A 25,459-nucleotide genomic window follows, 5' to 3' on the forward strand; every position below is an offset into this window, starting at 1 on the left:
ACTGTGAAGTGCATGAACTCTTGACTGATGTGGAATCTGTACATACATTTTGTGGAAATTTAGGAGCAAGTAAAGAGCATAGAGAGCTGAGGTAATCAGGGAGGACTTCATGAAGTAAGTGACCTTGAAAGGGTGGGAACGTGTGGTGAGGGCCTTGAAGGTGAAATGGAAACTGCCAAGAGGTGGAAAAGATCAACATTTATTTACTGTGAGCGACAAATAGTTTCAGTGTTATGTTATATTCTGCACCTCAGAAATAACTACTAATTAGGAAAATTTTCAAATATTTAATCATCATATTCTAAAGGGATAAAACATTTTCTTTCCCTCAGTCTTTGACCTTCTTACGTATACATATAAGAAACAGTTGCTAGTTAGAAAAATTAGTAAATAATGGTTTTCTTTCTCCTTTCTAAAATAAACCTTAGTGTTTTAATTCCATTTGCCTGTTTTAGTTACTACACCTTGGAGATTTTTTTCCACATTGATCTACCGCACCCTTTGTTACAACTGCATAATACTCCGCAGTAGGAATATTCTGTGACTCATTTCTCCATTCTCCTACTGATCAGTTTTCCACTATTAGAAGCACTGTTTGTAAATACAGTACTGTTGTTTGTGATCAAGTAGTAGTATCTTTGTTCGAGCCTTTTCTTGGATTGTTTCCTTTTGTTTTTGTTTGTTCTTTCATTCTTGGATTGTTTTGAGTGCTACTCTGAGGTATCAGTTGGAGTAGGAAAAGGCAACCGTCTTCAGTATTCCTGACTTGAAAAGATTCCAAGAACAGAGGAGCCTGGCAGGCTACAGTCCCTAAGGCTGTAAAGAGTCGGACAGGACTGATTCCACGCATGATGCCACAACTGAGATATCAACAGATAACAGGAAGCGGAAATGCTGGGTCATAGATCCAATTATTAAAACGCAAATCAAGCAGGAGGCAAATGGAAATTTTCTGTACCTTCGTTTCAATTTTGTTGTGAATCTAAAACAGCTCTAAAAAAAAAAAACAAAAAACAAAAAAAAAAAACAAGCAGTCCTTAAATCAAATCAGAGATTGGGCCGGCTCGCACCCCCACTCCGCTTGCATACCAGGAACCCAGACCGGGAGCCGGGGGATCGAGGAGCTCGAATCCGCTAGGCTGCTCGGGTCGAGACCGCGCCAGGCGCAGCCCTCGGAACAAACGCTGGAGGTGCGAGGACACCGTGACCTACTACCCTCTGTGCACGCGCTCTGGCCCCGCCTCCCGGCCCCTTTCATTGAGAAACGCCTTAGCGATCACGTGAAAGAGGCATGCCGGCTGCGTGACGTCATGCAGCGCGGACCAATGGTAGCTTCTGTTTATGTCGGGGGGGCGGTGGTCGGAATATTCTTTCCCACTTCACTGCCGCCGCGCTGCCCTCTAGCGCGGGTGGTGAGCGCTGAGCGGGAGCGGGAGGCGGCCCGGCTGCAGCGCTACGGGGAGGGCCGCGCCGGCTCCTTCTGCAGCCGCGTCTCCGTCAGCTCCCCTCGCCGTCAGTGGGGCGCCGTGCTGCTCCAGGCCGGGGCGGAAGCTGTGGCCTTCGCGGGCGGCCGGATCCGCGTCCCGCCTCAGCGCCCGGAGGACATGCGGCAGAGAGAATGAGCCAGAGGGACACGCTGGTGCATCTGTTTGCCGGAGGGTACGTTGCAGCCGGGGCTTGCGGACTGTGGCTGAGGGCTCCGGGCTGAGGCCGAGGGCCGTGGCCTGAGACTCAGGCTAAAAGGGTGAGGGGGATGCGGCCCGGAAGCGCAGGGGTGAGGGGACTGGAGCTGGGAGCCGAAGAAGCCCAGAGGGCTGAGGCCCAGGCGGGGAGGGTGGGAGGGCGAAGCCGGCTGGACGTCAGGCTTTGGGCCCGCGGAGCCAGAGCGAGGCCTGGGGAGTGGCTGGCGGCGCTGGGGTCCACATAGGCCCAGTCCACTCGCCGCGGCCTAGCGGGCGTCGGGGATGCGCGGCCGCGGGAGGACAGCAGCTGCAGGCCTCGCGTAGGTTGCCCGGCCTGGTCGGGGGCGGAAAGTGCGGAGGCCGAGGACAAAATGGGCGCCGCACCTCCTCCTTCTTCCCTCCCTGGCGCGCGGGCTGCGGCGGGGCCTCACGTAGCTCACGCCCCTCCTCGGACCTCGCGCGGCTGATTTCCGGGCCCTAGTCAGTCCCGGTGAGTCGTCCTGGGGCTTCCGGCTCTAGCGGGAAAGCTTTGGGGTTCGGTTGCTCGCAGTAGCTGTATGTTTCGAGCTCAGAAAATTTCCTTCCTGAGCTTTTCCAGGTTGCGAGGTGCTGTCTCAAAGCGACAGTGCGTCCGGGGTCAGATTCTTTTCCTGAAAATCAACCCTCTTGCACATCCACTGCTTTTCGTCCGCTTAAAGAAGAAAAGTGGGGGTAGGGGAGAGGTCAGAAGCTTTGACAATGGTTACTGTTTGTACAAGGTTAAGACTAAATGTCTTCGTTCCTTGTTTGCCAGCCTGAGTACTACAGATCTTTTGTTCAGCCAATTTAGTCTCCTTTTTTAGGTTGTTTTTTCCAAATTTGGAGAGGCATAGCAATTTTAAATTTAGGAGTTACTTCTTTTTTGCAGGGTCATAGTCTTATCAAAAATGGATACGACGAATTATGCTGAGGTTCTTTTCTGCCTTTGTGACCATATAAAGTCGCATCCCCTCAAAGCATGCAATTTGTTTCTAAATCAGCTACTTTAAGAATATTAAACTAATACATACGCGGTTCTGTTCGCAGTGGCTTCGTTGGAGTTAGACGTGTGGACTCTATCGCCAGTGATGACCATGCTTTCCTTAGCTTAGCACGTTAACTCGACAAACACTGTACACCGCTTGTGGACCAGGCACTGTTGTGAGATTAAAGTAGTTTTCATTTAGTTTGCGAGACTAAGTTTTGGCAGGGTTTGCTTTCTATATTATATGTTTACCAATAATCTTGGCAAATTAAATCATTTTTAAACCCATTAGCCATGTAGGTATTCTTGTAAAGATGTCTTGTGCAAATAATCGGGTTCCCTTCTGTAATTAGATCATAAGGTAATTCATGAAAGTTAGACACATCTACTTCTGGCCACTATTTTAATCTGAATGAGAAATGGACAAACTCTTTGATCTCAGTTGCTTCATCTCTAAAATGAGGACGTTGAGACCGTTTCTAAGGCCCTGATCTAGGTCCTAAAATTTTTAATGCTCTACATATTGTTAAGTTTTGTTTAAAGTGTGCTCAGTCACATCCGACTCTTTGTGAACCTATGGACCGTAGCCCTCCAGGCTCCTCTGTTCATGGGATTTTCCAGGCAAGAATACTGGAGTGGGTTGCTGTTTCTTCCTCGAGGGGATTTTCCCCACCCAGGGATTGACCCCTCATCTCCTGCTTTGTCAGGCAGAGTCTTAACCACCGAGTCACCTGGGCAGCCTTGTTAAAAATAGGGCATATTTATTTGCAATGTTAGCTTGATTGCACTAACTTCCCAGTTTGGGAGCCCCTCTGCCTGTCCATACTCCAGTATTTGGCCTGGAGAATTCCATGGTCTGTATAGTCCATGGGGGTCACAAAGAGTCGGATACGACTAAGCAACTTTGACTTTTCAATAGCCCCCAAAAAAGAACTTAGCATGTGCAGGTTATTTAGAGTTTTAAATGAAGTATTTGTTTATAGTACCTGACATAAGATAGATATAAATTCTTCCTTTGCATCCTGTATCCATTATATGTTTATATGTAGTTGCATAAGTTATTTCAGTAAAATTTGGCTTATCTTTCTTAGAGAAACGTTAGAACTAGGAAGGATGGTAAAGATCATCTGACTTAGCTCCTTCAAAATATGGGGAAATAGCAAGGTATAAAAAATGTGCTTATCCAACATCAAACAACTTTTCATACATGTTGAGTGAAAGGTAAATAATCTCTAAGGAACCTTCCAGCTCTGTCTTAAATGAAATCAGTGCTGTGGAATGTTCTGAAAATCTGTATGCTAAGCATTGTAGAAATGCAAATTGACTTGTGGGTAACATTGTTCTTGGTTGAAGATGTCTGGATGGTTCACCTGGTAAATAATCTGCCTGCCATTGCAGGAAACATGTTCCATCCCTGGGTCGGGATGATCCCCTGGAGGAGCAAATGGCAGCCTTCTCCAGGATTCTTAGCTGGAGGATCCCGTGAACAGAGGAGCCTAGTGGTCTGCAGTCCCTAGGGTGGCAAAGAGTTGGGCACACCTGAGCATGCACACACATGGTACATCTCAAGTCGTGTATTTAGTCGATCATTTCTTGAACGTTCTTTATAGAAAACTAGATTTCATTTTTTTATCGTGATAGAATTATGTAAATTAAGAGTTAGGGAAATGTATTTTTTCCTTTAATAATAACCAGATAGAGAAAAGGAATTCTTTTTATTAGCTATTGTGCAAGAACCAAAAACCTTTCACAGTCACATTTAATCATTAGACAAAAATCATTTTAAGATAGAGCCTTTGAATTGTTTTCTTGATGATTATAATAGTATTTATTCAAATATGTGTTTGCATCTTAGATTTTTTAGGAGCCTTGTAGTGATCTTATTAAATCAGAAAATTGTAAAACATTCTAGCACTGGAGAAGGCAATGGCAACCCACTCGAGTGTTCTTGCCTGGAGAATCCCAGGGACGGGAGCCTGGTGGGCTGCCGCCTGTGGGGTCGCACAGAGCCGGACACGACTGACGTGACTTAGCAGCAGCAGCAGCACTGGACCTTGGGTCTGAGTGACAGCCTCACATGTGTAACTCGTGCTTTCTTTAACACACCCTTTGGTCCCATTAAGTTTTTGTCAGGGTTAATATTCAGAGTCAGGTCATCGGTTAGGTTGATTGTATTAACGGAGGCCGCTCCTGACAGCCTGCAAAAAGGATGTAAATACAATTTTATTTTAGCTATACTTTTAATAACAGTGTTTGTGTATGAAGATTTAAGCAGTATGTTTTTACATTCTTTGATAGATCTACATTGTTTACTTGTGTGGCAGTTGGGGGGTTTTTCTATTTGAGAGAGAGATTGCCTCAAATGGGAGGAATAAATCTCCCAACGTAGGTGGATGAATTTTTTTCCTGTGTAGCTCCTATGACAGTGAGAGCTTAAAATATACAGTGGGCAATCTCAGGCTATCTAAGATTGTTTCTTTTTATATCCTGGAATTAACCCAGTCATTTATTAAGCCGTTTATTAAACCATTTATTTTTCATTTATTCAGTAAGAATCTCCAGTGGGTGTCAGATATCTTGTTTCTGCAGAAATTTTGTCATAATATTTGTTAAATGACTTCACCTGTTTCCTTGTACGATCTGGGCAGAAGTAGAATACTTAAAAGTATAATTAATGTGCTTTATATACAGTTTACTTTGTCTACATTTTTGCTTAGCCTTAATTTTCATGATTTTTACAACTTTTTCTCCTTAAAAATACATTCTTTAATTCTGCCTAGTAGATCGTAAGACTAAGGTAAGTTGCTTATCCTGATGTAGAATATTCTTGAAGAAACTTATATTCCTGTAAGGAGATTATTGTGGTATAGCATTGTAGGTCAGGAACCCCTGGGAGTTCCCAAGAACTTTTAGTGGTCTGAGATGTTAAAGCTCTTCTCATAAAAATATTAACACAGTATTGCCTTTTCACTGTTGATGTTTGGACCGCTGGTGCAAAAGCAGTGATGCCTTAGCATGCGTCAAGGCAGCATCCCCAGACTGTCCTGGTGGTCACTAGCACTTGCACTTTAAAAACACAGGTTCACTTAAGAATGTTTTTGAAACAGTAAAAATTAGTTTTGAATCTTGACGCTTGTGTATACAACTTCATTTTATATTCTGCGTGAGAAAATGGGAAACATGAATAAAGTACTTCTGCAATTTTTGCAGCCTCAAACTGAACTAGCCTCTTTTTTCATGAGAACCACTCAACTGTGACTATTCAGTCTTGAATATTTGGCAAATACTTTCTCAAAAAAAAAATGAAAGAAGTGGGCCTGTTGCTTCGAGGAAAACCACTGGTAGCATTTGTTGCCATGTGATAAAATCGGAGATTTCAAACACTAATTGGAACTTTGGAAATCTTGAGTAGATAGGGAATATAATTTTTAAGATATTGTATAATAAAATGTATCAGCATTTGAAAGACCTGTATAATCCAGTGAACCAGTATTTTTTAAATGACCAATACATGATGTTATAGAGTAATACATAGGTAAAGGAGTCAGAACAGAACATAAAGCAATGGATTTTAATGTAACAAAGTGAAAGTTTATTGGTGTAGTCCAGATTCCATATTGCAGCTAATTTCAAGAGCCTACCACATGTCCAATTTTAATGTAATATTGAAAAATGCCCACAATTATCTGAAAAGAGGGGATTGAATTGTTATGCTAAGTAAATTATATCATTAATTAAAAGGTTTCAGTGCCATGGTTGAGGAAAAAATGGAACAGGATAAAAGGGAATAATGGGGGTGGGCAACACTGTAGCTCCAAGTAGGGAGTCTTGGTGGAGTCCTAACTGAGAAGGTGACTTTTGAACAAAGACCTGGAGGGCAGAGAGTTAACTATTTAGGTAGACCAGGCAGTGAAAAGGCCCTTGGGTAAGTATAGCCAAAGTAATAGAGCCGTATTAGGCCATTTGGCTTTTTTTCCTGAGATGGGAAGAGTCACTGCAGGAGTTCTCAAGGCTGACTCTGGTCGCCATGCACAGAGTAGACTGTACATGGGGCAAGGCCAGAGGTGAGGAAGTGATGTGGCTGTTGAAATAATCAAAATGAGGGGCAGCAGTTCTTCAAAGAAGGTTGTAGTCTATGTGACATGTGAAGAAAAATTAGTAACTGCAAGATTTTTAGTTTGGGTACCTGAAGGGGAAGAAATTATTGTTAATTGAAATGGGCGAGATTGCAGATGGAATAGGGCTGGAGTGGAGGAAGATAAGTATATAGTTCCGTTTAAGACGTAAGTTTGAACAGGATGCATGTATTAGGCGAGCCCAGAAAGGAGGTCTGGACTAGAAACACATATTTAGTAATTAATGGTATATAGATGGTGACATGAGCTTACATGATGTCACTAAGGGACATAGGGCGAAAGAGAGGACCTCTGGAAATTTCAGCAAAACGGATCAGAAGAAGAGGAACCAGCAAAGTAGACCACAAAAATGTGCTCTGAAAGTCAAATGAAGAAACAGATATATACAATATTAGGAAAGAGTGGCTGATTAGTTGTCCTATGTTATTGTCTGTTACGATGAGATCTGAGAGTTCTTAATTACTGAATTTAACAGTTGTGGAGACCTTTGGTTACTGTGATTAGCAGTTTTCAAGGCAGAGCTGGGAGTGGAAATCTGATGGAAGTGGGAGAGAAATTAGACAGTAAATGGAATTTTGAGATTTGTTGCTGGGGGGAGCAAAGAAACAAAGCAATAATGGGGGGAGGGAGTTGTTATTTTTACTAGACCTATCTCATACCCTCAGTATATTTTGCTTCTATAGTGAATTTTAATCCTGATATCATTGTTTTTCCATATTTATCTAAGTTGTTGGTTAACGTCTTTTTTTTTTTTAATGTTATTAGTGCTTTGATTTTGCTTTAGCATTTTGAAAAAGCCTAGCTTGTTAATTTTTTTCCTGCATGAGAAACACTACAGATACCCACCCCCACCAAGTACCATTATTCTCAACCACATCTCACATCTGTCTGACTTTTCATAAGTTATTCTGTCAAGTATATAGAATATGTCTTTCATTCTTCAAGAATTTGTATCTTGCTCAAACATTAAAGCTTCAGAATAAGTACCTCTACAAATATATTATCAGAGAAAACAGTTTCAGTTAAGACTTACTAGAATTTCAAAGATAGGCTACATTTTTGTGATTGCAAAATTCTGACATTTTAATGAGTCTTTTTCTTAGACATATTTCTTAATTTGACTAATGTCCTAATTAGGAAATTACAAGGGAGTGTTACCTACAGCAGAGATAACAAAATATTTTAACCTATTCACTTTGCTTTCAAAGCTAAACACTGCAGTTGTTTAACAAAATAGGTTTGCTTAGTGTTAACAAATATATTTCTAAAGTACCTATTGTATATATGTACATACATATAAATATGTGTGTGTGCCTACACATCAATATTGTGGACCCAAGCAGAATAGACTTTGTCCATTTATGAACTACCTTGCCTAGTAAAAGCAAGTGTCCTGATCCATACATGCTCAGAAGGTCAAAATCAAACATGTATGTGTAACAACCACAGTATTAAATCCCATTGCTTTTTCATGACCCATCCTTTCCTTGGGGCTTCCCTGGTGGCTCACACAGTAAAGAATCTTCCTGTAGTACAGGAGACCTGGGTTCGATCCCTGGGTTGGAAAGATCCCCTAGAGAAGGGAATGGCAACCCACTACAATATTCTTGCCTGGAGAATTCCATGGACAGAGAAGCCTGGTAGGCTGCAGTCCATGAAAGAGTCAGACAGGATTGAGCAACTAACACTTTCACTTTTCATCCTTTCCTAAGCAGAAACATGGGACACCAGTTAGATTCCTCCACAGATACGTCTAGTAAAAGTCTCTAAACCCAGGGAAACTGAATCTAGTGATTCAGGCCCTTGAGGCTGTCCTGATGATGGCGTTCTGCATATGCACTGACCCTAGGGATTTATGACTCTTGGCATCTTGGCTGAAACTGATAAGCTTGTTACTCATGTTAGTGAATAATTTCTTTTTCCCTTTCCCTGTCTTCCCCCAGCCTCTCAAGTTTCTGATTCCTGTGTTGCTGTAACTTGGGTGTAGTACTTTAAGGCCCTCAGAGGCCTTTCTCTTTCTTAAAGACCCATTTTCCCAGATTTTTTTGTGTTTTGTTTTTTAACCAGTTTCTTGGTTACATTGTGCCTAGCTTCAAGGGGGAAAACAATTCCATTCTAAGCAGCTTTTAGCCTTTGCTTTACTCTCAAGGGATCTGTAGGCCCTTGAGTAGTTAGAACGTCTGACATGTCAAAATTTTTATCTTCATTATATACTATAAACAAGTAGAAGCAACAGTGGAAAGTTCTGAGACATTTACACTCCCAAATTACCATAGGCTAAAAATGTGTCTACAATCCAGTAAATTCCTGGGGTGACTTGATTTACTTATTGTATAATTTCTCAAACATCATGAAAATAGAATAGTTTTAAACGTCTTGTAAAGATGTTTATTGATAACCAGTATAATATCATATATGAAATGAGTCGCCAGTCCAGGTTCGATGCATGATATTGGATGCTTGGGGCTGGTGCACTGGGACGACCCAGAGGGATGGTACGGGGAGGGAGAGGGGAGGAGGGTTCAGGATGGGGAACACGTGTATACCTGTGGCGGATTCATGTTGATATATGGCAAAACCAATACAATATTGTAAAGTTAAAAAATAAAATTAAATTTAAAAAAATATTCTCTAAAATCAATTCATAGTTACATGGTAAGCTCTCACCAAGCAGCCTTGCCCTCATATGTTCTAAAGGTGTGACATTTGCCTTTGAAACTTTAAAATGTGCATTGATCCAAGGATTCATAGTTCTAAGAGAATGTAGTTGAAGTTTTTTAACCTGGATATAACAAAGGTATAGTTACATTTAAGTTTTACTTGCTTAGAAACTACCCTTGCTAGATTTTTGACGTTGCAGAATAACTATATGCTCTTTTGCTGTCAAAGTTGGCTATTCTCTCTTTGGAATTGTTTACTAGTCAAACCTTTTAAAGCAAATGTTTGAGACACTTTGAATTATAACAGTAAAGCATCCAACTTAGTACTTTCATTAGTAGCAAATTACATTGGTGACACCTTGCAATCTTAACTCAATGGCCACATCACTGAACCACAGGGACTCAGGACCAGTTAGAAGATTAGACATGAAATGAGGCTCTGCTTTAAGGCACTGCAGTGGAGATGGTCAGGGGAAATATGAAAGGAAGTTTAGAATGTAGACCATGTGAGACGTGAAGATAGTCAGTTATCAGAAAGCCTCTGTGTCCCTTTAACTCCCTTTGAACTGATGCTTGTCCTCCAAAACCACAGGAGCATGCTTGATGTGTTAAATTCTAAGAATTAGAGCAGAGGTCAGTGTGGTCAGAGCAGAGTGAGAAGGGAAATAGATGCGATTGTGTAAGCTCTTATAGGCCATTGTGAGGACTTTGGCTTTTTGTCTGAATGACTTAGGAAGTCTTTGAAAAGACTTGATCTGACTCAAGATTTCAATGCAGTCACTTTAGAGTATATATCGGAGGGAGTGGGGCAGGGGTAGAAGCAGAGAGACACTAATTAAAAGGTTGCTCCAGTAACCTCAGTACAATATTGTGCTTAGACCAGGGTGGAAATGGTGAGAGGTAGGTCATGATTGCAAATTTATTGTTGAGTTCTGAGTCATAGACATTTGCACAAACACACCATTTTTCATGGAGTCCATTGAGCCCCAGAAACGTCAACCACATTCTCCAGTTAAAAAAACCCTTGCTGTTTTTAAAGGACACTTGCTGCTGAAATTTTGATTAAAAAATTATTTGAAAATAAAGATGTATACATGAGGTTTTTAAAAAGGCTGCTGAAAGATCATGAAAACCAACATTTCCCTGCTGCCTTACCCCATGTCTCCCTCCCAGTGGGAACTTCTTATTTTATCTGTTTAATCCTTAGGTTTAGAATTCTAGAATAATTTACCTTCTGCAGTTGTTGTGAAATCTGATGGGATTATGGCTTCTTTATGTATGTGATCTTTTGTTCTTTCTAGAAGTCTCTGCTTCTACCCTTGCCCCACTCTCTCCAATGTATACTCAGTATTTTGAGAGATTGCAGTATTGTAACTTGACATGAGTCTTTTGGATGCATTGTACCTGTTAAACCTGAACTCAGAGTTTGAGTTCATTTCTTCAGAGAATTAGGCTTCTGCTCCTGGAAACAATTTTACCCACTGTAGGTGGGGGAGGGAGAGAATACAACCTGGGTATCCCACTTTGCTTCATTACCTGTTAGCGTTCAATTCTTTGCCTTATCTCCATCTTGAGTACTTGGTGCTCTTGGTCTTTAGACCTCTAAGGGGTCACAGTCGGAGAAGGCAATGGCACCCCACTCCAGTACTTTTGCCTAGAAAATCCCATGGACGGAGGAGCCTGATAGGCTGCAGTCCATGGGGTCGCTAGAGTCGAACACAACTGAGCGACTTCACTTTCGCTTTTCCCTTTCATGCATTGGAGAAGGAAATGGCAACCCACTCCAGTGTTTTTGCCTGGAGAATCCCAGGGACGGGGAGCCTGGTGGGCTGCCATTTATGGGGTCGCACAGAGTCGGACACAACTGAAGTGACTTAGCAGCAGCAAGGGGTCACAGCAGGGCAAAACTGTTACTACTCTTGGTATTTCCTTCTGCGGGCCTTTCTTCCTCTTTGTCAAGACAGTTAATCCTTCCCATTTGCTTCATTGCTTGAAACCTTCCTCCTCTCTCTGTCTTTGTGGCGTTTTCCTTTAGGCAGTGGCTGCTAAGTCACTTCAGTCGTGTCCGACTCTGTGCGACCCCATAGACACCAGCCCACCAGGCTCCCGTCCCTGGGATTCTCCAGGCAAGAACACTGGAGTGGGTTGCCATTTCCTCCTCCAATGTGAAGTCGCTCAGTCGTGTCCGACTCTTAGCGACCCCATGGACTGCAGCCTACCAGGCTCCACCGCCCATGGGATTTTCCAGGCAAGAGTACTGGAGTGGTGTGCCATTGCCTTCTCTGTTAGACAGTGGAGAGGAGCTAAATCTAATGTAGTTATTCCTGTTTTCACAGAATAGGGATTTTAAATGTTTGTCAACAGCAATAGTTTTGTTCTCTACATCAATTAATGATGATTTCAGTGTACAAAATAATTACTTTAAAATAACTTAAAGCAGCGAGAGAAACACTGGAGTATTACTCTTGTACTGCATACCTATTGCATTTTATAATGTAAAACTCCTTCAGGACAGTTCAAGTGTTTGTGTGTATACCCACTTACACTTCACCCCCAGCTCTGTACAGTTCAGATCCTCGTGTATTTTATTTATTGAGGGTTTTTTTTTAAGGGATCATACTGTATATGTCTAGTTTGTGATCTGGCCCATTAGTAATAGTTCTGTTAAAAACAAATTTAATTGCTGGTATCTGTAATTGACACTGACAAATTTTTTTTTTTTGATTTATGTAACTTTATTGGGGAAAAAATCAGATACTGGCAGAACTATTAGTTGATCACTCATCCATTGATCCATTGCATCATTTATTCAGTGCTTTATTAAACTGTATTGGAAGATAGATTAATCTACTAATATCTCCAAGCCTCCTAACAACTTAAATGAAGGTTACAAAATGTTTGAGACCCTATTTTGGAAGAGTCGGACATGACTGAGCAACCAGCACTTTCACTTCACTTTTCTTTGGAGCACAAAAGGCTGTTTGACTTCCAATTTCCATTCTCTGTAGAAGAACAGGTCACTCCTTTGTTGACATGCATAAAATAATATCACATTTTCAGTTCTACTGATGCTATAAATTCAATAGTAGTTTTCCAGCCACATCAGTTATGAACATAAAGTATATTATGTAACCTCAAATCTTTTTAACCATGGAAGGCTTAAATAAGAATGGATGTTCTTAGAATAATGCTGCTTCCTTTGATTTGACAACTCAGCATCCATCTCAAGGAGAGGTAAGAAGGCCTTCCTCAGTAATCAGTGCAAAGAAATAGAGGAAATCAATAGAATGGGAAAGACTAGAGATCTCTCCAGGAAAATTAGAGATACCAAGGGAACATTTCATGCAAAGATGGGCTCGATAAAGGACAGAAATGGTATGGACCTAGCAGAAGCAGAAGATATTAAGAAGAGGTGGCAAGAATACACAGAAGAACTATACAAAAAAGATCTTCATGACTCAGATAATCACGATGGTGTGATCACTCACCTAGAGCCAGACATCCTGGAATGTGAAGTCAAGTGGGCTTTAGGAACAATCACTACGAACAAAGCTAGTGTAAGTGATGAAATTCCAATTGAGCTATTTCAAATCCTGTAAGATGATGCTGCAGAAGGTTTCTGCTGGTCATAAGGAGCAGTCATGACCATGAAGGATTTTAGTACTTTTCTGGATATAAGGATGGAGAAGGCAATGGCAAGCCACTCCAGTACTCTTGCCTAGAAAATCCCATGGATGGAGGAGCCTGGTAGGCTGTAGTCCATGGGGTCGCCACGAGTTGGTTGTGACTGAGCGACTTCACTTTCACTTTTCACTTTCACGCAATGGAGAAGGAAATGGCAACCCACTCCAGTGTTCTTGCCTGGAGAATCCCAGGGATGGCAGAGCTTGGTGGGCTGCTGTCTGTGGGGTCGCACAGAGTCGGACACAACTGAAGCGACTTAGCAGCAGCAGCAGATATAAGGACATCCAAGAATTGGGTTCATAAAATCAGCTCCTAGAAATATCTATCTGAAGACCTGTTCTGCCAGTTTTTCGCCAAGCACAGAGTGCCTCATTTCTGCTCTCCACCCTGAACTCCTTTCAGGGAGTATTGAAAATCAGCAGCTGCAGCAGCACATTATTTAATCCTTGTAGAGGTAGATGGCAAGGGTCAGTTTGTAGTTGACAGGGTCCCCTCGTGGTCATAAATTCAACCACACTTTGGGAGGTATTTTATGACCATTTTGTCCCGTGGTGCTAGGAAGGCATTCCTAGATCTGGCAGAGATTTCGCTCATAGGCCACTTGGTGTGCTGTGACTTGACTGGGTCTTTTCAACAGTAACCAAAGGACTCTGTACCACCTGTTTTACTAATCTGTTATGATCCAGGGGGAAATGTCCTCTTATCTTCATGTATCTAGAGTTAGGATCATAACTCATAAAATTATATTTTTGTCAGATACTCAGTCACACATTTGGTAATGCAAGAAACAATAATCTTGTAAAATAGCTAGCAGTATTATTAAAATCGTAAGAATTAAGCCAAGATCTTGCACTCGGTGCGGCCCAATACATCCTCAGGTTGTCAAGACTATTTCTTGAGTATTGAAAGATAGGGTAGGAGTTTGATAAATAGGATATATCTCACATAATTGTCTCAGTTTTAACACAAGTACTATCTGGACAAGGAATACTAAATAAACCCTTATAACCGTATTTAAAGCTGTGATGTGATATACCAATACATTTTAACAGTAGCACCCACTGTTTGGACTCTTCAGCTAATTTTTCTTGCTAGGTAGATAATAAACTGTTACTTTTAGCTTCTAAATGTTTCTGTGCAAATACATGAAACATGTAAAAAATTATTTAGTCTCCTAAATACAGAAATTGTAGATTTTAGTACCTTCTCAAAGCCCCAGTTGCTCATTTTATTTCACAGCTCTGTGCATGTGTACTAATTTATGAATTAAGTAGAGTTTTGTTCTTTGTACTTTCTTGTAGATGTGGTGGTACAGTGGGAGCTATTCTGACATGTCCACTGGAAGTTGTGAAAACACGGCTGCAATCATCTTCTGTGACACTTTATATCTCTGAAGTTCAGCTGAGCACCATGGCTGGAGCCAGTGTCAATCGAGTAGTGTCTCCTGGACCGCTCCATTGTCTAAAGTGAGAGCACAATATTCATTAATTTGTGTTGTTGTTGATTTACCTTAATGATAGCCTTGTTGTCTTATTTATATTCTGCCATGTTTAAAAAGGTTTTACAGGCTTAATGACAATTACTCTCACCTGTTCAGTAGAAACAGCGATCCCTAATGGAGAGAAAAAGCAAATTGGATAATATAAAATGTAATATTATTTCCAAATTATGTACATTTAAAATATTTTTTACATTTATCCATTTGATTTATTTTCTAAAGATACATTTCAGAAAGATATCAAAATAAACTCATACTTTGCATTTATTTTGTTTTGAATTATGAATTCTAAAACAGTTTAGTTTTTGAAATGTGATAATGTTTAATACTAATTCTTGTGTGTGTGTTTTTAATTTTCAAAGTACTCACACATCAGATCAGATCAGATCAGTCACTTAGTCGTGTCCGACTCTTTGCAACCTCATGAATTGCAGCACGCCAGGCCTCCCTGTCCATGACCAACTCCTGGAGTTCACTCAGACTCACGTCCATCGAGTCAGTGATGCCATCCAGCCATCTCACCCTCTGTCGTCCCCTTCTCCTGCCCCCAATCCCTCCCAGCATCAGAGTCTTTTCCAATGAGTCAACTCTTCGCATGAGGTGGCCAAAGTACTAGAGTTTCAGCTTTAGCATCATTCCTTCCAAAGAAATCCCAGGGCTGATCTCCTTTAGAATGGACTGGTTGGATCTCCTTGCAGTCCAAGAGACTCTCAAGAGTCTTCTCCAACACCACAGCTCAAAAGCATCAATTCTTCGGCGCTCAGCCTTCTTCACAGTCCAACTCTCACTTCCATACGTGACCACTGGAAAAACCATAGCCTTGACTAGACGAACCTTTGTTGGCAAAGTAATGTCTCTGCTTTTGAATATGCTATCTAGGTTGGTCATAACTTTCCTTCCAAGGAGTAAGCGTCTTAATTTCATGGCTGCAGTCACCATCTGTAGTGATTTTGGAGCCCAGAAAAATAAAGTCTAACACTGTTTCCACTGTTTCCCCATCTATTTCCCATTAATGACAGTCTGATTTTTAAACAGCCTAAATATAGCCAAGATTTAAAGCAGATTTTAAAATGTAATTTAGTGTTTAGCATTTCTTGGTGGTTTGAAAAAGATGTGTTTTACATTCTGTCATACTTGATTATATTACAAATTAGGTTTGAAATTTCAGAACTGTTGAAAATGGGGGACTTGCCTGGTGGTCCAGTGCCACAAGACTCTGTGCACCCCAAGCACAGGCCCCGGGTTTGATCCCTGGTCAGGGAACTGGATCTCACATGCCACAACCAAGACCCAGTGCAGCCAAATAAATAAGTAAAAAAAAATTTTTTTTTTTAACTATTGAAATTGGATTTTACATGTTTGAACTTAAGTGTTTAACTGAATGGGCTTCCAGGGTGGTTCAGTGGTAGACAATCTATCTGCCAATGCAGGAGACGTGGGTTTGATCCCTGGGTTGGGAAGATTCCCTGGAGAAGGAAATAGCAACCCACTCCCATATTCTTGCCTGGGAAATCCCACGGACAGAGGAGTGTGGTGGGCTACAGTCCATGGGGTTACAAAGAATTGGACCCAGCTTAACGACCAAGCACAAGCATGGGCAACTCAAGACCTGTGTGTCTGTCTTATCGGCTCACTTGGGACATAATCTGTTTGAACTTAGTACAGTAGTGTTTATTTTGTGGTAGCAAGTAAACTCATACTTTGTGTTTACTTTCACTACTAAAAGGTTTCATCACTTTTCAAACTTAGCTAAATACTTGAGTAGGCAGAATAAAATTGTTAACAATTTCAGGTTAACATTGCCATAGTTACAGATAAATACTTCTATGTGGTTAATGATAATCTTTTAATACCATGATTTTGACATTACCGCTGACTTCCTCTTCTTAAAATTCTTCCTTTGACCTTTTTGACAGTACTATATTTTTTTATTTCATTTTTCAGTGGTTTTGCCTTCTCTGACTTTCCTCAGAGGAACTAATAGGAATCCCTCTGGTTTCTGTTTTAATTTCTCAGTTTTTCAGGAACTGTAACCCACCACGCTCCTCCATCCATGGCATTTCCCAGGCAAGAATACTAGAGTGGGTTGCCATTTCCTTCTCCAGAGGATCTTTTCCAACCCAGGGATCAAGGCCAAGTCTCTTGCATCATCTGCATTGGCAGGTGGATTCTTTACGATTAGTGCCGCCTAGGACTCCCCCACGTACAAAGTCAGTTTAATGTTTCACCTATCATCAGTACCCAGATGACTTCCAAGTCTGCATTTTCTTGCCTTAACCTCTCTTCGTATTCCCATATTTTCCCCAATCAATCTGTTTTGTGGCTTCTTCCTTTTTTCCCATCATCTCTATTCAGAGATAATTTACATATTAGAAAATTCACCCATTTAAGGTGTATAGTTTAGTTGTTCTTAGTATATTATATTCACAGAGTTTGCATTCACAGAGTTGTATATTCACATCACCACATTCTAAATTTAGAATATACTCATCATCACCACAAAAAGAAACCCTTTCCTGTTAGCAGTTACTCCTGTTTTCTCTTTTTCCTCGCCACCCCCTGCTCCACCCCCCGCCCTAGGCAACAACTACTAATCTATTTTCTGTCATTAAGGACTTGCATATTCAAGGAATTTTATGTAAATGAGATTATGTAATATGTGGTCTTTTGTGCCTGATTTCTTTCACTCAGCCTGTTGTCAAAGTTCATCTATGCTGTAGCAAGCATCTCTTTATTGCCAAATGTTGTATTGTGTGGGTATGTACTACATGTATTTATCCTCCCATCAGTTGATGAACATTTGCATTGTCTCCCCTTTGGGAGTATTGTGAATAATGTCATTATAGAAACCTGTTTTCTTGTTCATGTTTTCTTTTTTGGGGGGATATATACGTGCTGCGATTCATGGGGTTGCAAAGAGTCAGACACGACTGAGCGACTGAACTGAACTGAATATTGTATTAGGAGTAGAATTGCTGGGTCATTTTAACACTTTGGGGAACTGCCAAACCATTTTCCAGAATGGATGCATCATTTTACATTCCCACCACCAATGAATGAGGTTTCTAATTCCTTGCCAAAATATAAAATAAAAATTCTCACCAGCCTTTGTTTTACTCCATCTGTTTTTATGTAACCATCCTAGTGGGTATGAAGTGTTTCATGGCTTCTAAACCAGGTATTTTGGGAATTCCCCCTTAGGTTCTGTTAGTTTCTTAGGGACTCGTGGATGAACTTCCAGAGATCTATAAATTAGGTTGAAATTGTGTGCAATATTGTGAGTGTTTGCAAATGTTTGTTTATTTTAAAGGACAGTTACCTTTCTTAACTTCTCAAAAGAATTTATCACAGAAGGGAGTAGCAAACACTGAAATTTATTAAATGTGTTCTACAATTTGTCATTCTTAATTCTGCTTCTGTCTAACCTAGTTTTATCTAAAGTGTTCTGTATCACCTATATCAGTCATCTGGCAGCATGGTAAAAATGCAAGTTGCTAAGCACTGTCCTGTACCTATTGAATCAGAATACTTTGAGGGTGTAATCTAAGAAATTTTAATTCTGAACAAATGCTCCAATAATAATGATAATATTGAGGTTTATCAAGTGTTTAAGCCTGGTACTCTTTTAAGCTCTTTTTTTTTTTAATTAACTTGGGTTTCCCAGGTGGTGCTAGTGGTAAAGAACCCGCCTGCCAGTGCAGGAGACATAAGAGATCTGGGTTTGATCCTTGGGATGGGAAGGTCCCCTGGAGAAGGGCATGGCAACCCACTCCAGTATTCTTGCCTGGAGAATCCCGTGAACAGACAAGCCTGGCGGGCTACAGTTCATAGCATCACACAGAGTCGGACACAACTGAAGCGACTTAGCACATAGCACACATTCCTCATAGTAACCACCACCCTACCTCCCCCCTGAAAATATTGTTTTTCTGTTTACTGTTGATGAAAAGCAAGAATAAGAGAAAGGTCATTACTTTATGTTTCACAACTAGTCAGTTACCAGAATTGGGCCTTATATTAAGGCCCCACAATTCAGACCCTTAATTATGCATTATGCTCAACTGCCTTTCAAGCAATCATTCTTAAGCATATAGGTGCTTCAGAACCACTGGCCTAGTCTGTTAACTCTGAGTTAAAATACCTACACTTCATCAATCTATGTTTCTTACCTCCACATCTCATTTAATAACTCACCTTCAGAAAGCCTTCTATAACTTGGACATGCCTCTCTGTTCCTCTCCCTGCTGAGCCTGTGTTTAGTATTTACTTATTAATATGCTCTGTTAAATTACTTACTTCAGCCTAATTCTTTTTTCCACAAATGGACAGCAGATTTCTCAGTGGCAGGGTCCTTACCATCTTTTCTATCTCCTCACTGTGTTTAGTTTTTACACGATAACTATTCAGTAAATGTTAACTGATTAGAGGGAGAAAGAGTAGCAGACTAACCATTTTAGTACCCTGAAGAATGTAAGGGTACTAACATTAGTAGATTAATTAGTAAATTACTAGTAGATTAGTACTATATTAGTAGGTATTTGCCGTTTCACTAAAATGGTTGGATAACATACTGCTGCAGTGGGATAGCGTTCAGTATCAAGGGATCTCCAATACTAGGAAGCAACTGCATTTCTGATTGGGAATTGAAGTTGCTGGTAAAGATAGTAAAATGGAGGAGATTAAAGAAAAGAGTAGCATGATCATATGAAAATGTAGAAATCTATATCGATGATTATGTCTCTGAAACTTTCAGGAAAGAATCTGAATGGAGTTTCACTAGTAAATCTGTTATCAGTCTTTATTATATGCTTTGTCAAGGAAAGCACGTTTTCATAAGTGAGGTGAGGAGTACTGACGAGCAGTTATAACATAGTACAAACATAGGAGATTTAGACTTTTATATGTTCTGTATAAATAAAGTACCACACTTTGAAGGACATTCCTTTCTAAATAATATTTTTCTCTTTCAGGGTGATCTTGGAAAAAGAAGGGCCTCGTTCCCTATTTAGAGGATTAGGCCCCAATTTGGTGGGGGTGGCCCCTTCCAGGTAAAAAAATACATTTAAGTTAATTCAGTTGCGTCAGTCAAGTTTAATGAGAGGAGATGCTGACGAGAAGTCAAGATGATAAGGATGGAGCACTGTGACAGATGGATGTCAGTAACCATCCAAAAGGATGGGCAGATTGTATCATGTGGAGTGTGAGGACTTCAGTGGTCATTGTCATGTATGAGATTGTCATGAAGCAGTCTTTGCACCAAGTCAAAAAAACCAAAAAGGCCTTAATATTTTGTCTTTTTTCTCTGATACCTTTTTATCTTAGGTTGACTTTTTCCATGATAGAACACAGCAGAGTTCACATTCAGAAAATGTGTACCCAGGTCTCTGTATCCAAACAGTGTAGCAGAACCAGATCCCATTATTCATGGGATTTCAACTTCTTGTGGGCTCTTTCTTTTTAAAACCTGATCCAAAATTCATTCTTATTGTGAGGTCTAAAAAAATGTGTAGCGTAAAGCTTGACACATCACCTTAAACACATCCCCTCTCACCCAGCGTACCTTTCTACACACAGTTAGTCTGCCCTGCCCATAGATAGATAGCTATGATAAAAGTCTGGTTTAAAGTCTTCCTTTATTTTTTTCTGGCTAATTGTGTACATGAAAAGCACAGTATATATGTTTATTATCATTTATATAAATTGAATCGTATTGAACTATTTCACCAAATTTGTCTTGAAGCTTTTTCCATGAAAATAGCTGAGTTTTTTAAAACTTGTATAGTGTGATTGACCCCCTTATTTGTAAACCTTTAGATTTATTTCCAGATTCTTGCTGTTAAAAACAATGGTTTTGGAAACATAGCTGTGCCTTTATCTGTGAGTACTTAAGCAAATATTTTTCTTTAGGATAGTTACCTAAAAGTAGAATTTCTGGACAGAAGGGCATATGAACATTTAAAGTTAGCGAATATTGCTCAGATCCCTATGAAAAGGCATGCCATCCTTTTATTCTCAAGTAGGGAATTAGTTGTTCTTTATCCACATATTACAAATGTTGGCAACTCTCCATGTATTTTAATACTTGCCAAATAGACTAGCCATGATTTTCACTGTTTTAATATATGTTTTATTTTGGTGCTTTCATGTCCTCCTCCTCGTAACTGTTTTTCATTTGTATCTCTCTTCTGTGAATTACATATGCATATTCCTTGCCCGTTTTCTCATGAGGGTGCTTTTTTTCTTATTCATATCTAGTAATGCAGTGTTTATTCCTCTTACTACTTTGATATCATTCAGTGTATCCTTTTTTTTTATGAAATAGAGTATTTCATCTTCAGTTTTATTGACTTCCGTATTTTCTTAAGCACATTAAAGAAACACACAACAGTGACATTTGCCCCATTTTTACTTGTTTACTCTTTCCCTTCTTAGACAGAGAATCAGGATTGTTGGAAAATAACAAGATATTTGATACAGCAGCAAGTAACTCAATGCCCGGAAGGCTATGAACAGTGAGGAGGTAGTTGAATGCGTAAAGTCACAATAAGTTAGCAGGGAAAATATTTACAAATTTAATTAAGTGTTTACAAATGTTAGAATACCTGATATGACCCAGTGTGACTGATTTCTTTTGCAGTTGTTCTGTCGGTTTAGGGATGCTGTAAACTACTCTCTGTGTAGCATAGATTGTTATGTAGCTCAATGTGTCAAAATTGTTGAACATTCACTTTGATTATTTGTCAGTTCTGCCTTCCTCTCTTCAAGAACAACATAAAATACCCATATCACATCTACTTAGGTGTATTTAACTTACCCTTAGTGCTGCATAGGCCTTTCAGCCTATTCATGTGTTTTCTGATCATCAAAGTCTTATACAAACAGTTTTTGTTTCAGTCAGTTGCTGTTAAAATATTGGGATATGAGCATCTGTTTGAGAATGCTTTACATTTAAGTTTATCTTTAACGAGTCAATACAAAAAATACTTTATGGTCTTCTTTAAAAATATGTAGATATTACATGAAAATTAAATAATAACTTAAGATTATGTTTTTAGATTTCTGGATTTTGAAATAATAAAGATCAATTTATATGCCATTTAAATCTTATGAATTAAGCAACATGCTTATTGACAAAACTTAAATCTTTATTTTAGAGCCATATACTTTGCTGCTTATTCAAACTGCAAGGAAAAGTTGAATGGTTTATTTGATCCTGATTCTACCCAGGTACACATGATTTCAGCTGCAATGGCAGGTATGAATACATGATATTAAAAAACAAAATTTTCTGATACCTAGAGACTTAATATTGCTTTTTGATGAATTTAACCTTGTAAAGTTAAGGCAGTGTGCTTTCATTGATTCACATCTGCAAGCATGATTTTTACATTTTTTAGTATACCATAAATTTGATTAAATAGTATATGTAAAATCTGTTGTCAGTTGGCATTTATGTATTTAGAAGTTTGTAATACATGCAGGTAATATAATATTTACATTGTCTTGTGTAGTTTGTGATCACTTTTAACTGTTTTAAGAATCCAACCATAATTATACTTAAAATTACAGAGCTGTAATTTACTCTTTTCTCCTCAATTTCTGTTAGTGCCTTTTCCTTTTTTGCTGCATGTTTTGGCTTCTGTCTGAAATGTGCCGGCAGTTCTTGGTAAAGTATTCATTTTGTCCTGTGCTCAAATGCTGAAATTTTTGCGAGTGGTGTATTACTGATAACTCCGTTGTTATAATGTATGTATTAAAAAATATGTTTAGCATTTCACATAAATCACAGTAAGATAGCACTGAAAATGTAGCTGTGCACCAGATGTGTGTGCAAGCTTGCTCTAGAAATGTTTCCAGGAACTCTTTCATCATCATTCATGAGAATATGATTGTGAATTAAAACAGCTAGTCCTGGACCTCTGCACTGCCATTAAAGATAAGCTGGGAGATTGGTTTGACCAATGTGGTTCTGAAATCATTTGCTGCCATGCATGTTAGACAAAGCCATGACCTTTATTTCTCATCAGAAAATTCTCTATAGTTCTGAGATTTGTCACATATTTAATCATGCCTCACATTTCTAAATTATGCTGTGACTTTATAAAGCAAATTATAACTACCTTTTTCAACTATTGATTGAGAAATTGAATGTCAGGTGTTTGATAATGAGTTAACTATTTTCTGTTTAGAAATAAATTGGATCCATTTCAACCACATAATTAATGAACTAAGTGTAAGTTTGAAATACTAATTTCCAAGAGGTCAATAGCCATACAATCTAGTACATACCTTACAAATTATTTTTATGGCTTTTTATATTTAGTTTATTGTTGACTGACTCACAGAGTTTTAAAACTGGAAAGTAAAGCTTTAAAGATCAAGATGGTGAAATACTCTTTACCAAAGAAAAGAAATCTTAGGCAAGTTAGGTAGTTTATGTGACTCTCCATTACCGTATTCTTAGAATGAGTGGGTTGCTCTACATAGGTTAAATTTTGAGAATCAGTTCTTTAATACCACAGAGATCATCTAGTTACAGTTAGATTTTTTTAATGTATTTTGATAAATGTTGGATATGAATATATATGATTTTTCCCTCCAAATTTGAGTCTATAAAGTTAGTGGCTAATTTCAAACTATATAACCACTATGTTAGGGTCTTTAAGAATATATTTCTGGATTATCAGTGTTCATGTTTTTGTTTTTTTAACCCCAGAAAATTGTAAAGAAATGTTAATCTTTCTTTTTTGAAAGACTTGATGCCAAGAAAGTAGGTAAGCAATTATTTTAAGTTGAGGATAGTTGTTAATATATTGAGTATTGCCAATTTAGGGTTTCAGAAAACCAATTCCCACTGGAACATCTTTCATTAGACTATCTCATCAAAATTTATTACTGTATTTGTATCATATTGCAAAGATTTTCAGTGGAATTGCCATTTTGTACTTTTTCTCAAATGTGTACAAATATTAACTTGTAGTTCTGTTTTATCTATGTGTTGATACTATTTCCCAACTTGAATCTCTTGAATTTTGGTAAAGTGAAAGACTTACATTGTTCAGAGAATGTTGTACTACACGCTTGTGTAATTTGAAAATACTTCTTCCATTTGTTTGCAGTTAGATTTTTCTGAGAATTACACCTTCAGAGCTCCTTTGCACCTGTTCATGAGCAATAATATTTAGCTTTGCAGTTTTTATAGGTAGCTACATGGTTGGTGAAACTGAATGGTCCCGTGCAGACTTGTTAAGGTAGCCTTTGGCCCCCTTCACTCTTGTAATAATGTAGACTGGTTTTTCTTCAGGATCATTTTTAGAGGTCTTCAAAATATGAACTTGGGGTGCAAAGTGCTTAGAGGCAGCCATTTGAAAATTTGTTTTCTTACTATTCAAAAAAATGCTAACCTTGTCACTTTAGTATCAAAAATGTACCACTGTTGATAATGCCTGCAAGATTTTGCCACATCACATAGTATATGCCTTAAGGGTTTAGTAATCATGTACATAATTTTTACTCCAAGTAACCTCTTGGTTAAGTTGCCTTTTGCATTCTATTCATAGAAATTGAATACTAAGCCTATTTAATTTAAAGGACAGTTTATTTAAAGGCTGTCTTATTTTCATTTGTTTTAGTGTTTCAAGGAAATAATGTAAGAATTTGTAAACTCTCAACTTGAGCTATAAATTTTCATGCATTAAAAATTTTTTTCTAGTGGTGAGGCTACTTAATCAGGTTAAGTAATAGTAACTTTGTTTTACTACCTTCCCCCCTCACCCCACATATGACCTTTGGCAGACTAAATATATCTTAATCATCAAGGGTATTTATTTTCTTTAGGGTCTTTGTGTGTTTTTGTTTAAATGAGTTTGCATATCCCTCTGTATACACCTACACAACAAAGATGTGTATACAGAAAGAATAGTATTAAATTTTTTTCTTCTGTAGTAACTCCCAATCTTCCAAAGTTTTTATCTGGGTTATATATACTTTTATATACAACAGTATAGATTTAAAAGAAATGAATTCTGATTTTTATTGGATAATATATTTACACAGTAATTGCTTAATTTTTTAAATACCAATAATGTAATCATTTAACATTTCCTAGATACTAGTGGGTTTTATTTGTTTGTGTTAATAGTGTTCAAGGTACATTTTCTATTTGACTTAAAGCTTAATGTTAAATTTTTACTCATTAAATAGAAATTTTGTTTTACATTATAAAATATTTTTTAAAATAATTTATCCCTGGCAGTTTATTCAGCTAGATGGATGGTTAGATGTTTTGTGTGTTTTCATGTAAACATTCTTCCTGTTTTTTGTTTCGTAGAGCACAAGAAACTGAATACAAAATATTTCATAAAAATGGATGTGCAATATTACTGATCATAGTACAGAAAGTGAAAGGTACTATTGTAGCCACCTATATGTTACATTTTTTAAAAATTATAGTTATAAAATGAAGTTCCTTGAATTTTCTATTTTTTTAATTTTTACTTATTTTTTTTTAATTTAATTTAAATATTTTTTGGCCATGCTGTGTGGCTTACAGAATCTTGATTCCCTGACCAGGGATCAGAGCTGGGCCCATGGCAGTGAAAGTGCCAAGTCCTAACCACTGGACTGCCAGGAACTCCTCTGGGTTTTTTGTTGTTGTGGTTTTTAGATTTACCAAATAAGCTGATTGTTAAAGAACAGAAAATTTTGTGATTTCAGCTCTGAGCATGGTAAATACTAATGGTAGGAAAATGGGATATGACAGTCTGCTCTGAATATTTTCTTAGATTTCCACTTTG

General features: G+C 38.8%; 1 protein-coding gene across 15 annotated transcripts in view; it reads left to right on the forward strand.

Moving 5' to 3' along the window:
• The first annotated feature begins 282 nt into the window (after positions 1 to 282).
• Positions 283 to 25,459, forward strand: part of SLC25A36 (solute carrier family 25 member 36) — a 37,213-nt gene continuing 12,036 nt past the window's right edge. For 6 of the 15 annotated variants that reach the window (XR_015152208.1, XR_015152269.1, XR_015152240.1 and 3 more), the window contains exons 1-5: positions 1,398 to 1,659; positions 14,467 to 14,631; positions 19,634 to 19,711; positions 21,818 to 21,918; positions 24,994 to 25,070. Coding sequence is in view for 5 of the 15 variants with exons in the window: in XM_086369883.1 (XP_086226009.1) it covers positions 1,619 to 1,659; positions 14,467 to 14,631; positions 19,634 to 19,711; positions 21,818 to 21,918; positions 24,994 to 25,049 (441 nt within the window). In the remaining 10 variants the exon portion in view is untranslated. Of the gene's footprint in view, positions 1,660 to 2,747; positions 2,977 to 14,466; positions 14,632 to 19,633; positions 19,712 to 21,817; positions 21,919 to 24,993; positions 25,071 to 25,459 lie in introns of those variants that run through there. The other 9 variants (XR_015152315.1, XR_015152321.1, XM_086369562.1 and 6 more) reach the window with 5 other exon arrangements.

The sequence above is a fragment of the Bos grunniens genome, chromosome 1 (genome assembly GCF_055505025.1).
Source record: "Bos grunniens cultivar Pamir isolate PY7600 chromosome 1, Bosgru_T2T1.0, whole genome shotgun sequence".
NCBI classification, from domain to species: Eukaryota; Metazoa; Chordata; class Mammalia; order Artiodactyla; family Bovidae; genus Bos; species Bos grunniens.